General features: G+C 41.6%; 1 protein-coding gene across 7 annotated transcripts in view; it reads left to right on the top strand.

The window, feature by feature from the left end:
* CLEC16A (C-type lectin domain containing 16A) overlaps nt 1-27,046 on the top strand; it is a 185,758-nt gene that overhangs the window by 64,545 nt on the left and 94,167 nt on the right. For all 7 annotated transcript variants that reach the window (XM_084641948.1, XM_084641947.1, XM_084641946.1 and 4 more), the window contains exons 15-18: nt 2,546-2,590; nt 7,225-7,275; nt 10,827-10,955; nt 23,814-23,934. In XM_084641948.1, coding sequence (XP_084498074.1) covers nt 2,546-2,590; nt 7,225-7,275; nt 10,827-10,955; nt 23,814-23,934 — 346 coding nt within the window. The remainder of the gene's footprint in view (nt 1-2,545; nt 2,591-7,224; nt 7,276-10,826; nt 10,956-23,813; nt 23,935-27,046) is intronic.

Here is a 27,046-nt window from a genome sequence, read left to right as displayed (position 1 = left end):
GGAATTTATGTGAACCATTTGAACAATAGGTTATGTAATCAAAGGAACACCTTTACAATGCTCTCTTCTGCATATACTCCCTTTGAAAGATCTGAGTTCATGATAAATTGAAAAGTTACTCTTACCAATCTCCTATAAAAGCTCTTTACCTTTTGAATGGATATTAAGTAGTGTTTTACCTCAAATTGATGGGATTTTTAGTTTCAAAATAAGTCACCCTATATGCTAATCTTAAAATGAGAACCGTATAGCACTAGCTGTCAACCAGATACAGAGTACAGACAGTGTGTATTGAAAATTAACCATTCCAAAGAAAGTGCTGTGATTTTTGAGGTGGGGCACTCAATTTGCAATGTCTTCAGGGGTATACCATTCAGCCCTCTTGTTCCATTTTAACAGTTACCTCTGATGTGCCAACAATGGATGGGGCCTCACTGCTTCTGGTTCACAGTGTAGGGAACACTAAAATCCCCCAGAGACTAAGTTACAAATAAACCTTCTGGGGCTCAGAGAAATTTGCTGGGCATTAAAAACTTTCTTATGTCACCTCCAGCACAGTGGCTCCAGGTGGTTATGAACAATATCACAAACAGGGAGGTTCCTATTCTACTCAACTTTGCAGAGAGGTTACAGTTTTATGGGAATGATGTATTCTTATGCACCTGTCAGGGGAGAACAGCAACCTGACAGACCAACTAAGAAGAATAACAACAGAGGCTCACAAGTGGTCACTGAAAACACCAATGATGGAGGAATTCTCTGCATGGTGGGGACACCACATTATTTACAAAGAAGTTTGGAAGTGTCAAAGGTTTTGTTCATAAGCACAGAGAAACAGGCATTTTGAGTTTTGATTCTGCATATAATGAAGGCAAGGACTACTGCGTGCCTTTCTTCCTATCCTCTTATGCAGGGGGTCATAAGGAAAGTAAATCAGGACAAGGTCAAGATAATCTTATTCACGCCTGCTTGGCCCAGAGAACAATGGTCCCCAGACCTACTGTACCTCTTAGCAGGGACCTACAAAGTGCTGCCTGTTACTCCATATTTACTGATCCAACAAGATAATGGAGTCTGTCCTCTAGATCAAAGCACACTGCATGTCACCACATGGGCAATAGGTTTCTAATGGACTTTGAACTACTTTTGTTCTGCTGATGTTCAGAATGTCTTAATGAGCTCCAGAAAATAATCTAATCAAATGGTACAATTTAAAACTGAAAAGCTTCAGTGTCAGCAGGTAATAATACATCCCCTTTGACTGCCCAATTCAATGTATACTGGAATACTTGCTCCAGCTTAAAATCTGACTTGCTGCTTTCTTTAAAGTTCATTTATCTGCCATATCAGCCTTCTATTCTTTTGATGATAAATGTTTGCTTGTGAAACATCTTTAAACATTTCTTAACATTTATCCTCCTATTAAACTGTCATCCTGGCAGGACATAAATCTGGTTCTCCCACATTTAATGAAATGGCCATATGAGCCGATGGGAGAATTTGTTTTTATTTCATTTATCAAAGTAGCACTCCTGGAGGCAGTTCTGTGTGCAAGGTGAGTGAGCAAGTTATAGGCACGTATGGTAAAACCACCATTTACAATTTTTTCATGAGGACAAAATAGTTGTATATCTTCACTCCCTAATTTCTCCCTAAAGTAGTTAGATTTTCACATTAATCAGTTCACTTCTGTTTCTCTGAGTTTCATGTGCAGAAGGATGAAGCCAAACTGCATACTCTTCATGTTAAAGCTTTAGCTTACTATTTAGATGGGAATAAAGAGTTCAGACATTCACCAGAGCTATATCTCCTTTGCTTAGAATAAAAAGGGACAAGCTGTGTCTTCCTAAACATTACTCATCTGGGTCAAAGCTTGTATAGGAGAGGCTTTTACATTCATTTCAGGAATAGGAATGGAATATATAAGGTCTTGATCTGCCAGGGCCAAAGGAGCTTCAGTACCATATCTCAGACACATACCAATCTGTAAATCTGCAACTTGGAGCTCTAGTTCACACTCCTACAAAACATTGCTGTCTGAACCTCAAGTGCCGATCTGAAGCTCAGTTTGGCACAGCAGTCATTCATTCACTTCTTAATTAGGACTTCTCATCTCGCATTCCTTTGCATCTACTGCTTGCCAGTCTCTCCCATGCATGGGAATATATAGAGGCCACTTGAAGGAGAAATAACAGTATTTTATTTGTAACTGTGGGTCAAGATGGACACTGCGTATTTGCACTCCCTGACCACCTTCCCCTCTTCCTTTACTCTCATAAACTAGACTTGAAGCAGAGGTGGCTGGAGCGCTACAGCTTCTTTTATAGCCTGACCCCAAGAACATTTGGGATTGGTAAGGGGAGGGGCAAGAGGACATGAGTGCTCCAGTGGCCACTGCTAGTTAAAGTTTCACTGTCTCAGTGTACCCGCTGGCACATCCCAGGAGTGCTAATATGCAGAGTCCATCTCAAAGAACTCCAGTTGCAAGTAAGTAACCTTAATTTTGGGTATTAATCTAATCACTGATCTATTTTTTTTTCTCTAGGGTGCAAGAGAAGAGAGTGTTCATCTTCTGCGGCGCTTCTATAAGGTACTTTTTTTTTTAAAGAGGTGGATAAAATTAATTTTTTCTTACTTTAAACATTTCTTCTTCCAACTGAGGTAGACTACACTGTAGAAAAAATACACACAATATTTGAAGAAAATGATGGAGTTAAGTACCATAAATTATATTGCCCATATTGTATGCAGTGTCTTTGTAGCTATTTTGGTCCCAGGATATTAGAGAGCCAAAGTGGGTGAGGTAATATCTTTTTATTGGACCGACTTCAGAAGGGTTTTAAGCCCTATGCTGGTTCAAGATGTTTCTGCCAGTGAGTGACCCTCGCTGCAGGTGCCTGAAGTTTCTGGGTGAGGGGCCACATTCAAGACCCACTGCTGGACCTATAAAGACTTGAAGCTGCATACAAAAAAGGACAGGGAGGTTGTCTTGTGTCCATCTTTGGAACCTTCCCACTTGGTGCAGGTGCCAAGTACATCTATGTTTGCTGTATGTGCCCCTCCAGACGTTCTCATTTACCCCCCAGAGATCAAAGGTAAGGCACCAATCCCCTTTTCTTGTGCTGAGGAAAAAACACACAAGATCCAATGAACACCGTTCCTCTAATATGGGTAGATCTGATTCTGGCAGGAGACTGAGATCCCTTTTGCCATCTATCCTCAGAGTAGCAGATATGGCAGGTAGACAACGCGCCCTGGTACCGACCTCTGCTATATCTGTGTAAGAATCATTGACTCTGACTCTGGCACTGGCTTCTGCGTGGTCGAGGCCAGTTCTTACTTTGGTGCCTACACTTGTGGTGCAGCAACTGCTGGGCCAAGGAGGTGTCTCAGTGCCGACAACACCTGATACTTGTGCAGCACGTAGAGTTTTGCTCTGCCTCTCTGTGCCAGATTCTTCAGTCACACAGGCGATAGGCCTACTGGTACTGGTCCCCTCTCTCTTCCCTTGCCCTAGCACAGTCTATCCCAGCAGAAGTGCTATTTCAAGGCAGGGACAGCAGGTCATAGTGCCATCAATGGTCAAGTCCTTGGAATGTCCAACTCTTTTTTCTCATCCTGTCCAGTCCAGGGATAAACAAAGTATGTTGTCCAAGTACGATCATCCAGCAGATGTTCCATTTCCAGAATCGAGTGGCACAGCACCATAGTGGCTTACAGATCACTCTGGATCCTCCTCAGAGTCAGAGGTTGATTCCTGCGCACCACCTTTCCAGGATAGGAAGTCATACCAGTCATTGCCATTATTGGGAGGATACCAGTCCCAGGTAGCTATCTGACTTTGGAAGGCATTCTGGAAACTGAGATCCATGGAGCAGTTATAGTTGGGGTCCTGTGCCTCACTGTTGGCCTTTTTGGAACCCTTGAGTCACCCTCCCACAGCAGTCTTCCCCTGTTCCTCCTGCTGCAAAGTCACCTAGCAGGTGCTGAGACAGAGATCCCATGAAAATGTTCAGGTTCCTGTCTTTGGTACTGAGCAAGAACCACAGGCTCCTCCACAAATTCTTGTGGCAGAAGCCTAACCATTAGAGAAGGTTCAAACCCAGCTGCCTTTGAACTCATCTTCCTCATTGCCTCATGACACCACAATGTCTGGGGATTCCTCTCCTGTCCATGATAATTTCAGGTCATATCAAGAATTGTTAGAGTAGCTAACTCTCTTGATATTCAAATTGAAGTGATTCAGGAGATTTCCCATAGACTGATGGACATACTAACTTCTGCAGGGCGTTCAAGTGGCTCTGCCCATAAATGTGGCCTTTTGTAGCATACAAAGTAGAGTGGCTTCTCTGCCCCTGACTGCTATGAGAACCAAGAGGAGGTGGTATGTCCCTTCTCAGAGATAAGAACATTTTTTTACACACAGCCTTCATCAGGTTCGTTAGCAGTGAGTGAAAGATCACATCAGGGATGATTATCTTCTACTGCGAAGGACAAAGAAGCAGAGAAACTCCAACTTTTTGGTAGAAGGGTTTATTCCACATCTGGGTTTCAGTATTGAATCTCCAATCACCAGGTCTTACTGGCTAGATACAGTTTCGCACTCTGGGACCTTATGCTGAAGTTCTTGAACAAATTGCTGGAGGAGGCCAGGCAGCACTTCCAGCCATGATAGAGGAGGGTAAACTAGTGGCTAGAACCTCCCTCCAGACAGCCTTGGACAGGGCTGACTCAGTGGCTAGGGACATGGCATCCTCAATAACTATATGCAAATGTTTGTGGCTAGTCATCCAGTCTCTCACCAGAAATTCAGCAGGCAACCTAGGATCTTCCCTTTGAAGGTCCTACCCTTTTCTCTCAAAATATTGATGAACTGTTATGTAGACACACAGAGTTGAGCCCCAGGTTAAAATCTTTGAGGTATTTACACACCCTTTCTTAAAAGGAGGCAATTCTGCTTTCAGCCTCTTCAGAGATACTTATTCTACCTACTTAAACACCACAATGGAGAAAGAGACACAGAAGAATACCACCACCTTATTGTAATGCAGATTCCTTGAGACAGTATGCAGCCTCTAGTCAGGCTATTTGACTGCTTTTTTGAGGACAGGATACCAGCTTACCATATTAGTTTCTTCCATCCATATTTTTTCCAACAGGTTATTGATGTTCTACATGACCACTGATGAATGCGTTCTAAGCACCCTGGCATCTATCATCCCCTCATAGATCCCAGCAACCTGAGTGATGCATATTTTTATGTGGCTATCCACCAGAGCCACAGGAGGTTCCTAAGATTTGTGGTCCACAACACTCATCAGTTTGCAGCCTGGCTTTTTGGTCTATTGGCAGCCCTGTGAGATTTTATAAAATGCATGATGGTAGCAGAATTTCTAAGGACCCATCAGCATTACTAGTACCAAATTCAAATCCCAGGGAGGAGTGGGATCTGCCACATGGGGAAACAGCCTTCCAAACCCTTTAAGAATCTGATGGTCATAAGGTTAGAAAACACTGATCTGTTCTCTATTGGTGGATGGAATGCAGAGAGAGCTTCTGAGGGAATTTAGAGAAATTTTGATGCTTTCAGTGAAGCAAATAATCCAGGAGATGCTAGATAGAAGCCAGGATTCTGGCCACTGCTTCTTCATTACTTCTGTTTATGAAGGTAGTATTCTTGGTGGCCATTAACTTCACGAGAAGGGGATCTGACCCTCCATACACAGATTTTTTATAAGGATAAAGTATATTTACATCCTCATCCAAAGTTCTTCACTAAAGACATCTCTGAGTTCCACCTTAATCAAGCCATGTACTTATCATCCTTGTTTCCTAAGCTACATTTTCGTAAGGATGAAGAGGGACTTCCTACTTTGGATGCCAAAAGGGCACTGGAATTTTATTTGGACAGAACTAGATCTTTCAGAAGATCTACCCAGCTGTTTGTTGCAGTTGCAGACAGAATGAAACCTCTCCCAGTTTTTAGGCAGAGGATGTAATTGTGGATTTCATCCTGTATAAGTCTGTGCTATGACATTGCCAAAGTACTTCCACCAGTCAGGGTGGAAGCTCACTCCACACGAGCCCAAGTGGCTTCCGCTGCTTTCTGGCAGAGGCCAAAGACAAGAGATGTTTGTAAAGCTGCAGCATGGTCATTGGTGCATACTTTAACAAGACACTATGCTATATCCCAACAATCCAAAAATGATGCCTAGTTTTAGTAAGTAGTTCTTCAATTGTTCAGGTAGACTCCAAAATCCTACTCCAGTGTAAACTGCTTGTAAGATACCTAAAGTGGAATGAACATGTGCCTTCATTCTAAGGAATAAAAACAGTTCTGTAATTGTTCTTTGAGATGTATCGCACATGTCCATTCCACAACCGACACCTTTTCCACTCTACGTTGGAATTTATCTGGTAAGACGGAACTGAGGGTGTGTCGAGGACAGCTCCACCTTTTATACCATTAGCTAGTAACACAAGCATGCAAAAGGTGCTTGTGCCATCCTGATGAGTACTGCTAAGAAAAAAACATATTCAGCTCTGGTGCACTGGGTGTGCACATACATGTGAAGTGGAATGGGCATCTACAACGCATCTTGAAGAAAAACAGTTATAGAACAGGTTAGTAACAATTTTGTCTTGAACATGAATTAGTGAGTAGAGCACAAGCAAGGTATCAGAGGTGTATGATTATAGTTTATTACATGGTTCTGCTACTTATGAATGGAACAGAACCTGAAACTTAAACCTCATTGGAGTACATCAGGGACTCTATCAGCATTAGGGAAACACATGGTTATTAATGACACTTCTTGCTCAGCAGTTATCTTTAGAAGGCTCATAATTTATTCTCAGCATCTTAAATATTTTCTTTTTTCCCCTATTTAAGTGAGATGTTTACAGCATTGCACTTCTTTTAGTGCATTGTAAACAAATCATGAGAGAACTGAAATATTCAGTCTGACACTTTAACTCCTCCTAACAATAAACTAATGTCAAATATCCCAAAACAATTAATGAACAGACATGAAATGCTCCTATTTTGGTAAGTTCTTAAAAGAATGAGTACTGAACAATGATGCAGGATTTCTTTTTTACTTGAATTTACTGGTGACTTACGAGAAATGTGGGTAATGAAAAACAGATGGCTTCTCAACCATGACCCAGGATCCCTAATGTATATGTTTATACATGGAGAAATAATATCTTGGTTTTTTTAAGGGAGAAGAGATTTTTCTGGATATGTTTGAAGACGAATACAGGAGTATGACAGTAAGTGATTAGAAAATAGAGATTAAAATAGAAATGCTGATGTAAAACCTCACAAAATACCAAGGATTTTATTTATAGGACTGGAATAATAAAACTGCATGTGTTTTGCTCAGAGGAGCGTAACTACATTTTAATATAAGGCCTTTTATCTAAAAATTCCCCAATACTCTAAATTTCTATAAAAAGCCTAGAGATCACTTAATCCCCTGAGAAGTGTAGTATCTGTTTAACAGCATGCCGAAACACTAATCAATGGAAGTAAAAAAAATCCTCTTTTCCTCTGGTAGGTGTGTAGAATGTATTAACCCTGGTTTTCATGCTAGATCCCAGTTTTGGTATACACTGCTTCTCTTGTGAAATGGGGAATGGAATCTTACTGACAACAAACAGCAGAGCCTGGATTTTACATCCTATTTGAAAGATGGCACTTCCAGCAGCATAACACCCTGTGTAATAATCTCCATGATTTATACCTTGTCAACTCAAGTTTAGACAGTTTTAATTAAAACTGATTTTTCTGAGCAATGATACTAGTGGCAGTTGACATTGCTATAATCATAATGCTGGCCAGAGAACGGTCCCTGATTTTGCAAAGATTTAATATTTAACCTATAAACATCATGTCTTAAAACAGTGTTTGGGCATCTCTGACCTTGGGTTGCCAGACTGCTAGTGTCACAAATATTTTTTCCTCTTAGATAATAGCAGGAGGCACAATAATTAACAATTACATCTCCTATTAAAGTGTACAACCTACAGTTTGTATATTACAAAAAAAAAATCTTTTAACATTGGGAGGAACCTTGTGAGTCTGCTCAAAGTGGGGAGGTTGGAAATCTTTGGTCTGAAATATTTCCTCCAATCTTTGCGTATTGAATAGCTTTCACTGAATGTTGGTGTGGTTCTATTCTGAAAAGTGCCTGAAAAACTCGTGCTGGATGGTTCCATGTGTATTATCTCTCTACTTGGCACTGAGTCCATGTGCTATGAAATCAAAGTTGTTCTCTCGCAGTTCTGCAAATGCATTCTGAGATCTAAGGACCAGATTCTTCTCCCATCTTATGCCAACATTAGACTGATGTAAATCTATTAACTTGATAAGAGTTTTCTGATTTACACCACCAGATGAGAAAATCAGGCCCTAAGAGTCCAGTTACAATGGTTGTGCTTGAAGGAGAGAATGCAACAGAGGCTTTTTTGGCAAAATGAGGTAGTCCATGACATCTGTGCATATCTGTTGCCTTTAACAGGGTTACAAAAGGGTATGTGATTTGTTCATAGTGAATAATTCTGTTGAAGCAGGAGGAGGAGTAGAAACTAGCTTGCTCACTGCTGTCTCTGCAGGGCCAATGAGTAAAAAAGTTTGTATTTCACCAGCATCAGCAGATCTGAGTCAGATGGTGCCATATCTGCATTTTTACTTTTCCAGGGTAGAACTGTACTTCAAAATGTTAGCTTCATTTTTGAACTCAGTTCACCTTTTCAGTAAGAAACCTGATCAACTTTGTTCCTGAATGTGATTTTATCTTTAAGATAGCTGGTTCATCTTATCTCAGAGCTGTTCATTTCTTGTAGTTATGCATTCACAATAGCATTATCTTTAATTTAGACTTCCATGTTATTTTTTCTGCTATCTTAATCTTGCAGATTAATACCCACCAAATTTCTTATTCACCAAAACAGTTTTAACTGAGTTATGCAACATTTTAAATACCTTAGGAATTTCTTCAAAAGGTATATGATGCTGAGAAGTCTTTTTTTAATTATTATTATATTATTAGCAAGCCATGGGGACCTGCATTCAGAACCTTTGTTTGTGGCAGACACCAGTCTGAGATTACAGTGCTTAGATCCTTATCTGTTTCAGCCCTGTCTTGTTTTGCAGCATCTGGAAGCACATCATCATAACAAGAGTAGGCTTCAGTTGTCAGCCATCCAGCATGCCTACTGTGACGGGTTGGATCACAGAAACCCCCTTGGGGCTGCCAACTGATGTGCCAAGACTACTTCTGCCCCTGCTTTCCCTGCCAGCTTGGGACTCTAGCACCCTGTCTTGCTGAGCCAGACATGCCAGTCTGCTGCAACACAGACCCAGGGTCTGAACCACGTGTCCCAAAGCTACAGACAAACTGAAAGCAACTTAAGAAGTGTTCCTGTCTTTGACACTCAGATGCCCAACTCCCAATGGGGTCCAAACCCCAAATAAATCCATTTTACCCTGTATAAAGCTTATACAGGGTAAACTCCTAAATTGTTCACCCTCTATAACACTGATAGAGAGGTATGCACAGCTGTTTGCCCCCCCCCCCCAGGTATTAATACATACTCTGAGTTAATTAATAAGTAAAAAGTGATTTTATTAAATACAGAAAGTAGGATTTAAGTGGTTCCAAGTAGTGACAGACAGAACAAAGTGAATTACCAAGCAAAATAAAATAGAACATGCAAGTCTGTCTAAGAAAACTGAATATAGATAAAAACCTTACCCAGTAAGCTGACTTTTACAGACTAGTCTCCTAGTCTGGGTCCAGCGATCACTCACACCCCCAGTAGTTACTGTCCTTTGTTCCAGTTTCTTTCAGGTATCCTTGGGGTTGGAGAGGCTATCTCTTGAGCCAGCTGAAGACAAAATGGAGGGATGTCCCAGGGGTTTAAATAGACTTTCTCCTGTGGGTGGACACACCCCCTTCCCCTTGTGTAGAATCCAGCTACAAAATGGAGTTTTGGAGTCACATGGGCAAGTACATGTCCATGTATGACTGAGTTTCTTACCAGCCAAGCCACATTCCTGGGAAAGCTCAGATGTGGATTGGTATCTTCAAGATCAATTGTCCATTAAGTGCTTCTTGATTGGGCATTTAACTTGCACATTCCTTCTCAAGAAGCTGACCAAATACTTACAAAGGCTACTTAAAAATCAAGCCAGTACACACCTAATATTCATAACTTGGAACACAAAAATGATACATGCATACAAATAGGATTAATAGATTCAGTAGATCATAAACTTTACAGAGATATTACATGGCATATGTAGTATAAAACATATTCTAGTTTTGTCATATATACATTCATAAGCATATTTCCATAAAGCCTTATTGGGGGCACTGTCACACCTATTTTCCCCTTTTCTTTGGGACACCATCTGAAAAAACATGTACTCTCTAGGCAAACTTCAGATTTAAAATATTAGAAATACATATTAACATCTATTTTATATTCACTGTAATGCTCTTTCCTTTTCTGGGTGCACTGCTGTACATCAGTAAAATCCCAAACTCCAATATGAATTTATTGGTTTGGTCCACTTTTTTGTTTGGGGAAAAAAACAGGCTTTAACTTGAATGAGCAAATATTGACAGAGTATATTTGTAGAACAGAACAATATTTGTATTGGTTTAAATTTTATATCTATGCATACACACGAGTCCTGAAAATATCATGTATGCTACTTCTGGGGTTTGTTAGAAATAGTGAGTTGCATTTGAAAGTGAATTTGCAAATTCCCTTTATTGCTGTAATGTATGCTGAATGTGGAATTATTTTCATAGATTAAGCCCATGAATGTGGAGTACTTGATGATGGATGCCTCCATTCTGCTCCCACCAACAGGGACACCACTAACTGGTATTGATTTTGTGAAAAGACTGCCATGTGGAGATGTGGAAAGAACACGAAGAGTGAGTAAGCCTGGTTTTCTTAAATCCTTTTGTGAAATGACACTTTCCCTAAATAGGCAGCTGGCTGCACCTTCCGTGGGAAAAATGTTATGTCAACAGAGAGCATCAATTAAACAACTAAACTTATGACTATTATCCATATAGTAATGAACTCTTAAAGTATTTTTGGCCAATATACTGGAAATTACATCATAGAATCAAAACTAAAGATAGGAAAAGCCACAGTGAGGTCACCTAGTCAAACCCTATCCAGTACAGAAATGTTTTCTCTACGGTATTTCTTGTATATGGTAACTTTAATTTGTATTTGGGTAATGGACAATTTTCTCTATTGTACTTGGAAAAGGTTCAAAAAACGGCAACAAAAATTATTAGGGGTTTGAAATGGCTTCCATATGAGGAAGAATTAATAAGACTGGGGCTTTTCAGCTTGGAAAATAGACAACTAAGGGGGGATATAATAGAGGTCTATAAAATTATGACTGGTGTGAAGAAAGTAAATAAGGAATTGTTTACTCCTTGTTACACAAGAACTAGGGGTCATCAAATGAAATTAATAGGCAGCAGGTTTAAAACAAACAAAAGGGAAGTATTTTTTTCACACAATGCACAGTCAACCTGTGGAATGCCATGCCAGAGGATTGTTGTGAAGACCAAGACTATAACACGGTTCAAAAAAGAACTAGATAAGTTCATGGAGGATAGCCATTGGTGGACCCATCAGCCAGGATGGGCAGGGATAGTGTCCCTAGCTTCTGTTTGCCAGAAGCTGGGAATGGGTGACAGGGTATGGCTCACTTGATTACCTGTTCTGTTCATTCCCTCTGGGCCACCTGGCATTGGCCACTGTCTGAAGACAGGATACTGGGATAGATGGACCTTTGGTCTGACCCAGTATGGCCATTCTTATGTTTAATGACTCTCACGTTAGGATGCTTTTTCTGCTACTCAGTGTAAATTTTCCTTTCCTGTTAACCATACTTGTAGTTTTTATCCTATACCAAAATCAAAAGTTTGCTTCTGTCAGGGTACCCCCACAACTCTGAACTCTGGGGTACAGATGTGAGGACCCACATGAAAGACCCCCTAAACTTATATTTTACCAGCTTAGCTTAAAACTTCTTCAAGGCACAAATTCCTTTCCTTGTCCTTGGACGGTATTTTGCTGCCACCACCAAGTGATTTACACAAAAATTCAGGGAAGGGTCTCTTGAACTCCCTATCCTCTCCAATATATCCCCCCAAGCCCCTTCACCTCCTTTCCTGGAGAGGCTTGAGAATAAAATACCAAACAGTTGCCTTAGCAATGTGAGCTCAACCAGACCCTTTGTCTTTAGGACACTAAAATCAATTCAGTTCTTAAAAGAAGAACTTTTATTATAAAGAAAAAAGTAAAAGAATCACACCTACAAAATCATGATAGAAGGTAACTTTACAGGGTAATAAGATTTAAAACACAGAGGATTTAAAACCTGGGCTCAGCTTCACAGTTACAAAAACAGGAATGAAGCTACCTCTGTAGCATAGGAAAATTCACAAGCCAAAACAAAACCTAATGCATTTCCTTGCCCTACTCAGTTTCTGTGGTTTTAGATGGATTATTCCAGGTATATTTTTCAGAAGATAGTGTACCTGCTTGGCTTTTCTCTCCGTCTAGAGAGGGAACACCACGCAGAACAACAAAAATCCTTCCCCCCCCACCCCAGATTTGAAAGTATCTTCTTTCCTCATTGGTCCTTCTGGTCAGGTGCCAACTAGGTTTGAACTGCTTAACTCTTTACAGGTAAGGCAACCCGGTACAGCTGCCAAGGAGGGATTTTATGCTACTCTTCCCTCTGTATTCATGACAGCTTCATTGTCTAATTCACCCTTCAGTAGCAGCATGAAGCACCAACCAGAAGCCCCAACCTGGCTCCATTGTGCTAGATGTATAGATATAGCAAAATACTTTTCCTGCCCCAAAGACATTAATCTTAGTCTGGCAAAAAGTAACCATTGGGTAAAAGAGAACAGTGTCAGGTGGGAGTGGGGAGAGTAATAAAAACATGTTTTTTCATAACAATGCATACCATTTGTAGGTATAAGTTTTTTCCTATGAATGAAGAAGACTAATTATATTGGTAGCAGTAATTTTAGGTTGCCATTTGTTAACATTGTCACCTGGCAGTGTTCTGCAGGCATCGTAGTAGAAGTAAGTCTTAAGCAGGGATTTGAATGAGGATAGTGTATTGGGTTCCCAAATTTTCATGGGAATGGTCATTTCCCCCCACAAGGATTGACATATAGAGGGTGCTTGTTGGAGAAGCAGGCAATGGAGGCTGGCATTTTTGACAACAGTGACAAAAAAGCAACTACAATGTTCTATTTATTAGAGCAGTGAATATTTATTAGAGCAGTTAAATTGTGAAGCACCTTGAAGGTAAGGAGAAGCATCTTGTATTGGTTGCAGAGGGAAAAGTCAGTTAATTGACTCAGAGGGAAATCCTGGCCAGGAAGGTGGTCTTAGCAGCATTTTAAATGGAATTGAGGAGATAAGTTTGAGGTAGTCAGGATGTGAGATAACAGCCTGAGTGAATTTTGGTGCTAAGGACAAGGAAAAACCAGATCTTGAGTATGTTATATAGGCAGAAATAAGATGATTTAGATATTGCCTTGTTTTCTGAGCCTAGAGGGAAGGCTGAATCAGTCAAGAAAGATCTTGGAATCCTCATGGATAGATTTCTGAAAACTTCCGCTCAATGCACAACAGTGATCAAAAAGGCTATAACAGTATGTTAGGAACTATTAGGAAAGGGATAGAAAAATATCATGATGTCTCTATATAAATCTGTGGTGCTCCCACCCCTTGAATACTCTATCCAATTATGGTTGCTCTATTTCAAAAAGGATCTAGTGGAACTGGAAAAGTTTCAGAGAAGGACAACAAAGATGATCAAGAGCACTGAATGGCTTCCATATTAGGAGAGATCAAAAAGATCAGGGTTGTTCAGCTTAGCAAAGACAACTAAGGGGGATACGATGATAGAGGTTTATAAAATCCTGAATGGTGTGGAAAAAACTAATGCAGAAATATTGCGTTATTCTTTTGCACAATACTAGAACTAGGGGCACTGAGGAAATTAATAGGCAGCCAAGAAGTATCTTTTTCACACAACTAACCTGTGGAACTCATTGTCATGGGATGTTCTGATGGCCAAAAGTATAACTGGGGTTTAAAAAGAGCTTGATAAGTTCATAGAGGATAGGTCCATCAATGGCTATTAGCCAAGACGTCCAGGGACGCAACCCCATGCTCTGGGTGTCCCTAAACCTCTCACTGCCAGAAGCTGGGCCTGTATGGCAGGGGAAAGATCATTGCATAATTGCCCTCTTCTGTACACTTCCCTTTAAACTTTGATATAGGCCACTGTCAGAGACAGGATACTGGGCAAGATGGACCATGGTCTGAACCAGTATGGAAGCTCTTACGTTCTTAAATGATTCTTTCCCTTTAAGAATCATAATTTGAAATTTAATTCCCTTTGGTATTTAGAGTGCAGTAGTAGATATGCTGGTCTTGCCACTATAAAATGTTCGTTATGGAGATTAGCACTCTCCAACTTCATATGTATTTGTGCTTTAGATCTCTTTGAATGTATGTGTAATTGCTGGTGCCTGCTTATATCTGTGAGGAAAAAGTGAAACAGCAGATATTTCCAAAAATATTCTAAATATACTGTTTCTATCAATGCTTATTCATTTAGCTCAAACATGTTACCAGTAATATAGTTCAGCCAGTTGCACTCTTGTGGGATTACAGGGGATAAGTGAGAAATTGCTTTCCATGTTCAAAATGGCTACTGACTTACTGAGTAAAGCCCCAAGAGGTATTGGGTCTCTCCTGAAATACTCAACTGGGAATTCTGAGCTCCAACGGGAGGGGGGAAGGCAGGCATCCTTTTAGGCTTCAAGGACATCTAGTGGTCCCGTGTGTCCCATACTCCCCCGCAGTAGAGCGGTTCCCCAGATAAGAATGAGTATAATGCTACTGTATATTTATATTTATATTTATACAAGTAAACAACCGTACACTAGACTAGACTCTAATCACACATGACACAGTTAAGAGATTAATGAAAGGACTAGTGAACATTTATTACTTCTTCGAGTGGTGTCCCTATGGGTGCTCCACTCTAGGTGTCGGTGCATCCCTGTGCTGGAGATTGGAGATTTCTTGCAGCAGTACTGGGTCGGGGGAAGGGCGCACACAGGAGTAGTCTCATGCAACCGTTGGCACCTCCTGTAGTGCTTGCTCCCCTGACCGTCCCCTCAGTTCCTTCTCAGCTGTCCTCGGCTGCAGGCAGAGCTCCGCGCCAGTGCTCTCTTTGATCATTTCTGGGGGGAGGGGAGGGAAGCTACAAGTTACATAGGAACTTCTTTTTAGTCTATACTTAGTTACATTGTTTAGTTAGTCTTAGTCTGTACATAGTTACATAGTTTCATTAGTTCCTCTTAGAGATTTTCCTTTTTAAAAAAAAAAAAAAAAAAGTGGGGGGGAAGAGAAGAGAGACCTTTTTCTCTCCTTAACTCCCCATTTGGGAACAGTTTCTACAGTTTACCATTACAATTAACTCCCACCCTTATTTCTTGAGAAGCAGGAGAGGCTTAACTGCAGTCAGGCCAGGCTCCACAGGATTTAAAACTCCTGCCGTGAACCGATGCCAGTCTCTGATGGCCATAAATCCTGCATTCGCTGTCTGGGAGAAACTCCTAAATACCCAGAAGTGGATACACTGCACCAACTTAACAACAAGGGCAAGATGTGACAGGGATCTCTGCTTGAAAATGCTTCTGCTGGAGAAATCTTTCCAACCTCCTTAAGAGACGTCCTCCGGGGAGTCTCATAAACAGAGATCCATGAGCTCTGATAAGGCTCCGACTTCCAAAACTGTCAGGAAGCGAGCATCAACCTCTCCAGCAAGGGTCTCTCAGAAAAAGAGAGCTTCCCCAGTGAGGTCATTACCCTCAGTGCTCCACTAATCCAGAGTGAGCACTTACGAGGCACTGGGCTCCTCCAGCACCATCCCTCAGTGGACCCCCGCTGAGCCCCAACGTGCGGGACCAGAGTTGAGACATCAAGTCTCCTCCACAGCACCAACTACCCTAGTGTAGAGCGTGGCACAGGCAGCAGCACCGCAATCAATGCTGCCACCACCGGCACTGACCCAAGACTTGCTGCCGCCTAACAAGCTGAAACCAGCACCGGTCAGCACTCCAACGGTCGACCGCAACCCCAAGGCGGGACCAGCGCAACTCCTGCGTCCTGCTGACATAGCAGTTTCTTCGGCACCGCAGTCGCCACTGCGCTCCACTGAACACTCCCCGAGCTACATAGCATGGTACCATTCTTCATCTCCCGCACCACTCTCAATGCGTAGTGGCGAGGAAGGAGATGTGCAGGACGACCGCTTGTCCTCTCAACGTTCATCCCCATCACAGAGGAGACCTATGTGGAATGCTGTGAAGCCTGAGCCTCCTCTCTCCAAGCATTCACAGCCCTGGTATGCACAGTACTGGCCTTACCCATTGCCAATTTACCCCATGCAATGGCCACAATGGGGTCCTTGGCCCACATACCAGAACCCCTATTCTGGTCCCCCTTCCCCAGCAACAAGAGGTTCCAGAGTACACCCATCATTACCACACAGAGAAACCTCTGACCCCCCCCCGAGAGAGAGACTATCTCAGGCAGACGTGGATGATTCACCACCTTCCCCACACTCATCTTCCGCACCAGACAAAGCGGTGATGCCGTCTACCCCATGACACCAGATGATCTGAAACAGTTCCAAGAACTCTTCAGAAGAGTAGCAAACAGCCAAGAAATTGCCTTACATGAGGTGCAGGAGAAACAACATACGTTGTTAAAAATCTTGCAACCAGCATCATCGACCAAGATTGCCCTCCCCGTGGATGAGGCTATGATAGAGCCTGCAGAGGTAATATGGCAAACACCGGCATCGGCACCACCCACCAACAAAAGGGCTGACAGAAAATACTTTGTTCCAGCCAAAGGCATGGAATTTTTGTTTTCAAACCCTCATGCCTATTCTCTGGTGGTAGAGGCTGCTAATCAGCGCAGTAAACAGCCTCATTTCTGCTCCTCGTTGCAAGATAAAGAACACAAGAGATTGGACCTCTTTGGGCGGAAAGTTTACTTGTCAGCCGCCCTTCTGCTTGAAGTTGCCAACTATTCTGCTCTACTAGCAAATTATGACTACTCTAACTATAGTAAAATACGAGAGCTCATAAAGGACTTCCCTGAGCATAAACATCCTCAATTGAATGCCATTATCAATGAGGGTCAGTTAATAGCCCGCACTGCGCTGCAAGCCTCAATGGATGTAGCGGATGCAGCTGCCCAAACAACCGCAACAGCTGTGGTTATGAAAAGAACATCATGGTTGCAGGCTTCGGGAATTCCAAAAGAACTATAGCTAAAAGTGGAGGACCTCCCCTTCGATCGGGATAAACTATTCTCGTCTCAAACAGACGACGTCCTCCATACCACGAAGGCCTCCTGAGCAATGCTGCGTACACTAGGCATACACCCACTGCCTGACAAACGCCCTCGCTGTACACCATACCAGAGCTCACGAGACACCTCGTTTAACTGTCAACAACCACGATACTTCACTCAGAACAGACCCAAACAACGGGCTCAGAGACAACGAGCTCCACAGAACCAGGCCTCGTCCATCCATCCAGCTACATCTAAGCCACGATTTTGAAGTCATGGTCTAGGGTATGCGCGACCTCCCCACGCCCCCAGCCCCAACAGATACCCCATCCCACAATTGTTTGGTCACTGCCTAAGAGCATTTTACCATGCCTGGGCTGCGATTTAACCACAGATCAATGGGTTTTGGCGATCATACAGTCTGACTACACCCTTCCCCGACCCTCTTCAGGGACCCCTCTCACGAGCACCTTCTGCAACAAGAAGTAGACCGCCTCCTACTGCTGGGTGCTGTAGAACCAGTACTACATCAATACCAAGGGAGGGGGGTTTATGCCAAATATTTCCTGACAGAGAAGGAGGATGGAGACCAATCTTAGATCTCTGAAAACTCAACAGGTTTGTGCCCAACCCACAGGTTCAAAATGGTCATTCTGGCCACAATAATCCCAGCACTAGACGGAGGACGGACGGACTGGTTTGCAGCCCTCGACCTCCAAGATGCATACTTCCATATTACAATACATCCTTCCCACAGACGGTTCCTGAGGTTCACAGTAGGACCCAACCACTACCAATACTGGGTCCTTCCCTTCGGACTGTCCACTGCTCCCCGCGTGTTCTCAAAAATGCTTGCAGTAGTAGTAGCACATTTACGATGCAAATGAGTCATAATCTTCCCCTATTTGGATGATTGCCTTCGCAAGAGTGCCAACCGACAAGAAACGGCAGGCATGCTGAAGACCACAATAGACCTGTTTCACCAGCTAGGTCTACAGATCAACGAAAAGAAATCCACCCTAGAACCAACCCAGTGATAGGAGTTTATCAGAGCCGACCTAGACTCCGTACAAGCCAAGGCAATATTGCCAAACCACAGATTCACTACATTGACCAATCTTATTTCCACGGTAACCATCAGCCCACAAACTTCAGTGAGGACGTGCCTTCAGATTCTGGGACATATGGCAGCTACGACTTTCGTAGTAAAGTATGCCAGACTCCATATGCACTCTCTGCAGCACTGGTTGAACACGGTCTATGCACCCAGCAAACACTCTCTCAACAGATGTGTGACCCTACCACCAAGTGTTATCCTCTCCCTACAATGGTGGACACAGCCAGGGAATGTGTGCTTCGGGATTCTATTTCAACAAGACCCCCCTCCCCCCATCAGTGACTATTACAACAGATGCCTCCCTGATAGGTTGGGGCACCCACTTGGGTCACCACAATGTACTAGGCAAGTGGTATGCAACGGAAACCCGACTACATATCAATCTCCTGGAACGCCGCGTGGTATACAACACATGCCGACACTTCCTCCCACTCATACGAGAAACCTCAGTCTCTATTCTCACCGACAATGTGGCGTGCGTGTTTTACATCAATCACCAAAGAGGAGCCAGGTCTCACTCACTATGCGTAGAAACCATGAATTTATGGAACTTCTGCATCCGCAACAATATAAACATCACAACATCATGCCTACCAGTCGACCATCTCAACAGGCACTTCTCACAGAAACACGAGTGGGAAATCCACGACAGTGTTCTCGACACAATATTCCAAGGCACCTCTATCTATGATCCTAGACTTCCTACTAAAACTGAAGGAAACAGGGTTAGCCATAGGATCTATTAAAGTACACCTCGCTGCCATTATGGCTCCTCCTCGAACACCTAGAAGGGGCTTCAATATTCACTCACCTGATTTACACAGTGCTTTCTAGAAGGTATACAGAACATGTACCCAGAAGTACGCCAACGTGCACCACCATGGGATCTCTATCTTGTGCTCAAATGTCTCACAAGACCACCCTTCGAGCCTCTAGCAACCTGCTCGCTCCTTCATATGTCTATGAAGGTCGCATTCCTAATGGCAATTGCGTCTGCCAGACGTGTCAGTGAAATAGGAGCATTGATGGCTGAACCACCGTACACTGTATTTACCAAAGACAAAATTACATTACATCCTCACCCAAAATTCTTGCCCAAAGTGGCTACAAATTTTCATATTAACCAAACCATACACTTACCTGCCTTCTATCCCAAGCCACATAACGATTCTTGAGAAGCATCATTGCACATGCTAGATGTCAGAGGGGCTGTAACCTTTTACTTGGACAGAACTAAATCATTTTGCAAGTCACCAAGACTATTCGTCTCTACAGCAGAGTGCTCCAAGGGCTCTACAATATCGACTCAGACTCTCCAAATGGGTCTCTACCTGTATTCAAACTTGCTACCACCTGCATCACAAAGAACCCTCCGTGAGCATCAGATCCCACTCAACACGAGTCATGGCGACACTGATTGCATTCTTGAACAATGTCCCCTTAATAGATATTTGTAGAGCTGCAAACTGGACATCGGAGCATGCTTTTGCAAAGCATTACGCTGTCACCCAAGGCCTTGTCTCAGACTCTATCGTTGGCCTTACAGTGCTCTCATCACACACTTTTATACATAACTCTGAACCCCTACTACCCCTGGTGGGGTACTGCTCTACAAGCACCTAGAGTGGAGCACTCACAGGGACACCACTCAAAGAAGAAGTTACCTTGTGCAGTAATGATGGTTCTTTAAGATATGTGTCCCTGTGGGTGCTCCACTACCCAGCTTCCTCCCCTCGAAGTTCACACAGCCGAGCTCTACGATAGAGAAGGAACAGAGGGGACAGTCGGGGGAGCGGGCTCATGCTACAGGAAAAGCCAATGGCTGCACAAGATGATTCCTGTGCATGCCCTTCCCCCGATCGAGTATTGCTGCTAGAAATCTCTGATTTCCAGCGCAGGGACACACTGACACCTTGAGTGGAGTACCCATAGGGGGACACGTCTTGAACTATCGTTACTGCACAAGGTGAGTAACTTCTTCCCAGTCAGAGCCAACTCTAATGGGGGGGTCTCAGATTAGCATTATGTCAAAGGAGGGGTTATATGACATGAGGCAATCTTTTTTTCTTCTTTTTTTAACCATTCAATGCAATCAGCCTTAATTATAGTAATCTCATGCATTGCAAGAGTAAATGGGTTAAAGGCCCTCATGGCTAACCAACCCTTTAATAAATTTGTTAGTCTCTAAGGTGCCACAAGTACTCCTATTCTTTTTGCATATACAGACTAACACGGCTGCTACTCTGCAACCCTTTACTGTCCTTCACAAAGACAAAATAGTCCTCCATCCCCATCCTAAACTATTTTCCAAAGTGGCAACAGAACTCCATCTCAATAAATCCATTAACTTACCAGTATTTGTTCCCAGACTTCGTTCACATCCAAGTGAGGCAAAATTGCTTACTCTTGATGCCAAAAGGGCATTTGTTTTCTATTCAAATAGGACCAAGGAATTTAGAAAATCACCAAAACACTTTTTCATTTTGGAATAGTACTAATAGGGGACAAGCAATTATATTGCCATGTTTATCAGAATAGGTTAGTGCTGGTCTAAAAAGCTACAAATAAACACTTGTTCTCCACATAGTATGCCTGTCCTATTCCAATTGTAGAAATATGCAGTACTGCAACCTGGAGTTATATTCATGTTCCACAAAACACTGTTAACTAGATCACTGGATCTAGCATCCTGGTCAGATGCTTAATTTGCTGTGTACTATAGCAATCAATTCAGACTTGTCCCTCCTTCCAGAGACTGTGGTACTGATTATGAAACTATCCCATGAAGTGGGAATTTGCGGAGGCGCTGTGAAGAAAAAATGAAGATGACTCACCTATAATCAGTTTTTTCAAATTGGACTGTTACTGCTCACTTTCCCTCTTCCTCAACTTTGTACCTGGAAAGGCAGTGGAGGGCACTGAGGCAGTTAGAATGCCATATCCCTTTCATAGCATAACCTTCAGTACAGTAGTTGCTCCAAATACCAAATGTGTGCAAGAAGGAACTGTTGTCCCTGGCAGAAGAAAAAATCTGGAGCAGAAATTCCCAAGGAAAACCTAGACAAAAATATTTTGCCCAAACCAACAAAACCCTTAGCATCTCAAAGTCAAAATGGGAATTTGTTCATAAGCTTGCAGTTTCTGTACGAGACTGTTCCTTTAGGTCTAGCCTACACAAGTACACTATTTCCTACTTTGAAGAGAGTAAAAGCTGTGGAACAGAAGTTGCTGCTTCACTAACATCTTGCTGTACATGTTTCTAGACTGTGTAATGGGAATATGTAGCCTAGAGCAGCTGTTTGTAGCATCTCCCTTTTTGTGACTAGCCATCCCCTCCCTTCCAAGTATGCGTAATCTCACACTTGCTGAGTTGTGTGTAGGTCACTGATAACTACCTATGAGCTTCTTCATAGTTACCAATCCCCAGATGCACATTACCATATTTTGGGCCAGTTTGTTCACCTCTTCTGTGTGGCATTTGGTCAGTGGGTGATAAGAAGACCTGAATCACTTGCTCCTGATGTATTTTAAAATATCACCAGTCTACTCTAAGAGTTCTGAATTTCCTCTAAAGTGATACTTCTGGTGGTGAAAGAAAGTCAAACGTTACAAACTTCGTAACTCTTTGCCCCTGTATTCAGTATTAGTTTCTTCCCCTCATTTGGTTAGTGTCAGAAAAAGGTCTCTTTTTTTCTTTACACTTAGCAAACCTAAAAAAGCCCCCTCACCATTCACTTAATGTGTTATGAATGCATTCTTCAGACTTTCCATTAGGCTAATTCTGGTAAAAGTGTGCTGTCCATAAATAAGAGTTAAAATAGGTTATTCTCGTAAGCACATATTTATAGCATCCTTAAGCACAGATTCCATAAACTAAGCCATAATAGGGAATGGGGGATGGAGGGTGGTGGTGGTTGTACAGAACTCTAAGCTGCACTAACTTTTTACAGATGGCTTTAATTTTTGCTCCAGCTCTGGTCTATCAATGTTTTTAACATTAAATGGTGGCTACAGAAAAGAGAATGAAATATGAGCTCTTAGTTGAGTTTTCATGTATATGTTCTTGGAAATACATCCCACTTGTGTACAGCTGTTTAACAAAAAGTTATTCCCACTACCAAATTGAGCACTTGTTTTATATTTTAAGCTTTCAGTTTTTGGAGTGGGTAAAAACAGTGCAGGCCTTTTCTAATAAAACATTAATTGGTGCGTTTGTTAAATCATTGAACAAACCTATACAAACTTTTATTAAACATTGACTTTTAAACTCCATGTTAAAAATGTGGTGGTCTTTTTCTGAAACACAGTACAGTACAATAAGGTAAGTCTCTTGTAACTGCTTTCTAATAAATACATTGTTTGTATGCAGTGATGTTGTAGTTGTGTTGGTCCTACCTTGTCTTTGTAATAAACACATTAAGTACACAACCACTCTGAATGTGATTCACACTAAGTTACTGTTTCTTGCACATGTGTAGATACTGACTCTCTCTCTCTGTGCTTTTCTGACTCTGGGGTCAGTGATATTCAAGCTAATTAGCTGTACAAGCCTTGCTCAGGCCTTCTCATCCCAATCACTTCGGAGCATTCATTTTACATTGAACAATGACGCTCCACCCATCAAATCAGCTATAGTGCACCTGAAACCTTCTTCCCCTTCAGTTCCCTCTGAAGGTGTCAAGCTGTCGTCTAACATGACACTTAAGTGTATTGCCTATTGACTTCCCCTCCTTTCATCCCTTTCTCCCCAGCGGTCGTGAGGGCATCATCACTACAATATTCTTGGTCAAAAAGTACTCTAGAGAATTTGGGCTTCCCAAGTGAAAGCCCATAGTGCTACAAGCTATACTACTAGTCCTGTCTTAAAAAAACAAAATAAAAATTCTTCCCCCTTTAACGGAAAGCGTAGTTCAAACTAGTCCACACATTTTAAACTATCACTTGCTTTATGATCTTAGATTGTAGAGGTACACCTTCACTGTGTTCTCTGCTGATTTCACAGGATGGAAAATCCACTCTCTGTGGTTCTGCCTTGTTTTAGTTTTGATGACAAACTGGTACACTAATGTGCTTTCTCAAATTAAACAGTTGACATACTGCACTACAATATAGTCAGTGGTTTTAAACACAGATGTATTTTTATACAACTCTTTGAGCGCTTATTTCATTGTGCAGAGAGAGAAATATCTTTATCTTTAGTCTAATGCAGAATAATTTAACAGCATGTTTTTAATTTCTTTAGGCAATCAGAGTTTTCTTCATGCTCCGTTCACTGTCACTGCATTTACGAGACGAGCCAGAAACTCAGTTGCCATTGACAAGGGAGGAGGATCTAATAAAAACGGATGATGTTCTTGACTTGAGTAAGTAGCTTCCTCCCACCTCCAATTATCTAGTACGTTTAATGGAAAGTTGCCCATCTCTTTTAAGGAACTGACAAAAAACCAATAGGTTTTCTCTTCATGTAGCTGCATAATGAAGACTGATGTCTTGCTACTAACTTTAGCATCCGTTAGAAGTCTGTTAGGTTGGGAACATGTCCCACCAGTGATAGATAATTTAATATTTTAATTCAATTTTTAACGGTTGTACTTCATTTATTTTTCCTTCCTTAGGTCCTTCACTAGAGTTTCAGCTACTTTAATACCTGAATAGGTTTTCCTAGTAGAAACTCTGCTTGTCTTAACTAGCTGGTCCTGAGAGGATGCATTTTGTTCTTATTCTCTTGTGCTTTGGTTTTTGAATTCTGCCCTTCCAAAATGTGCACAAACCAAATTTAGAGGGCTAGAGTAAATCCAACTACATCTACACAATCTTTCTGGTATCACTCTACCTGTCTCCCTCTTTCCTCAACACATCTCTGTTCTAGCATTTAAAGATGGTAATACAGTGACTTTTTCTCCAATTGAATAGCACACCGACCTATCCCGAGGGGGTTTAAAATTTGCAAGTTCAGGTCAGTGCAGCATGCACATGGTACAGTCTCTGAGCCTTAAACGATGCCTGTGTAGGAAGTTGAGAGTCAAGGTAGTCTCTATTGGCAATATCGTTAGAATGAGATTTTTGGATTCTCTATTGAAGAAGCAGAAAACTGGGAGAGAAATGGAATCTAGTTCTGTGCTCTTCAAAATTAGTTTGTTCTTTGCTGTAATTTGTGAACTAAACCTTAAGTACTATTATGTAATTTGTTCAAAATGATAAATGGGAAAGCTCACTGTACAACTAGGTGCAATCAACTGTTTTTACTTATCTGTGCATCTTGGTAAATGATAAGGTTTCTGTATAAATCAAACAATCTGCCACCAGAGCAAGTCTGGCCTTAAGTCACAGAAGCACAAACTGCAGTAAACTTACTCCATGACTAAGATGCAGTATAAGAAAAGGAAACTTACCATGGTTTTAGTCTCTATTTTAAAAAAAAAAGTGTGGGGTGTCTTTTTTTTTCATTAAATAAAATAGCAGTGTGTGTTCAGAAATATAATTTTGGTTTTTCCATCCTAGTATAGAAAAAGTATAATAATGTCATGCATTGCTTTACTGTAATAAAGATTAAAAGAATTTAACTATCAATTTTAATTGATTACAGATAGCCAGATAAGCACTTAACTGGTAGTGTGCAGGCAGCTACCTTATTAAGAATTTACAGGCAGTGCATCTGAATCTAATATGATTTAATACAGTGTAGCATGTCGTAACTGAAGTAGATTCAAGTCCCAGCAAATAAGTGAAGTCTACCTATATCTAAATGGCATACTGTAAACTAAGACGAGAGAGAGCTGAAATCACATTTCTGACACTTCGGGCTCATAACACTGTAATGGTACACTTGATTGTTTTGTTGATCCTATTTACCACAGCATCTGTTTTTCCTGTGTTAAACACTTTCAGGTTGTTTATGTTCAATGGGATTATCTCATAAGTGTTGTAAGGGTATTTTAAAAGGAGAACTTTTTTTAGCATAATTGATCTGATTTTGAGGCACAGAAACAAAAGAAGTGTTTAATCACCTGAAAAAAAGAAAAGGAGTACTTGTGGCACCTTAGAGACTAACCAATTTATTTGAGCATAAGCTTTCATGAGCTACAGCCCACTTCATCGGATGCATTCAGTGGAAAATACAGTGGGGAGATTTATATACACAGAGAACATGAAACAATGGGTGTTACCATACACACTGTAAGGAGAGTGATCAGGTAAGGTGAGCTATTTACCAGCAGGAGAGTGCGGGGGAGGGGAGAGGAGAGGGGAACCTTTTGTAGTGATAATCAAGGTGGGCCATTTCCAGCAGTTGACAAGAACTTCTGAGGAACAGCTGGGGGAGAGGAGGGATAGTTTTACTTTGTGTAATGATCCATCCACTCCCAGGCTTTATTCAAGCCTAAGTTAATTGTATCCAGTTTGCAAATTAATTCCAATTCAGCAGTCTCTCGTTGGAGTCTGTTTTTGAAGTTTTTTTTGTTGAAGAATTGCCACTTTTAGGTCTGTAATCGAGTGACTAAAGAGATTGAAGTGTTCTCTGACTGGATTTTGAATGTTATAATTCACCTGAGTGAGGGAAACTCTTTGAACCCACAACATGCCCAGACTTTTCATTTAATCCCAGAGTTTGACACCAGTACTGCTAGGCCAATAGCCATGAGTTGAAAGAGCATTCAGAATAAAAATATACAAATGACATTGAACATTCAACTTTAATTCTTAGTAATATTATCAACAGCTTAAGTAGACCAGGTACACAATCCTGGACACACCCCAACTGGGTTTCTGATAGAGGAATTTGTAAAATGAAGTGATCTGGTTGGTGTGTTCATTTGGTTATCAATCAGCTCCTGGAAGAGTTTCAAGCAATTTTGATGATAAAACAACAGGACAGAGCTGATTTACTGAAAAGGGGATAGATGCTGTCCCAGTAGTTAACTGGATTACTTACAAAACACAGCAGAAATGTACTAGTTTGCATGTTTAGTTTCACGGGTAGCAACATGGAGGTATGGTATTTTAACAAAAGCTTAAAGATGACAAAAATGCTAATCGTGGGAGAGATCATGTAGGTGATGACACAGTAAGAAGTGGGTCTTTTTTAACTTACGGTGTATATGGTAGTTTTGACTTTGTAAATCAAACTAGTTTACTTTGCATTAAAGTAAAAAATAGTCCTTTCAATTTTCATGAAGTATTCTGACAGAACAGAAAACATTTCACCAAAGTAGTAAGTTGTATATTTATAAGAGGTTTCAGAGTAGCAGCCATGTTAGTCTGTATCCGCAAAAAGAAAAAGAGTACTTGTGGCACCTTAGAGACTAACAAATTTATTAGAACATAAGCTTTCATGAGCTACAGTTCACTTCATCGGATGGCACAATCTATCATACTTCCTGTTGGATGCTGATGGAATTTGGAGGTAATTTTGCCAACCATATGGGTGAATGGAAACTTGCACTGCATTTGCTTATCCAGCTGGCATAAGTGGTTTCA

The sequence above is a fragment of the Lepidochelys olivacea genome (genome assembly GCF_965140295.1).
Source record: "Lepidochelys olivacea isolate rLepOli2 genome assembly, chromosome: 10".
NCBI lineage: Eukaryota > Metazoa > Chordata > Testudines > Cheloniidae > Lepidochelys > Lepidochelys olivacea.
This window is presented reverse-complemented; position numbering and strand designations above follow the sequence as displayed.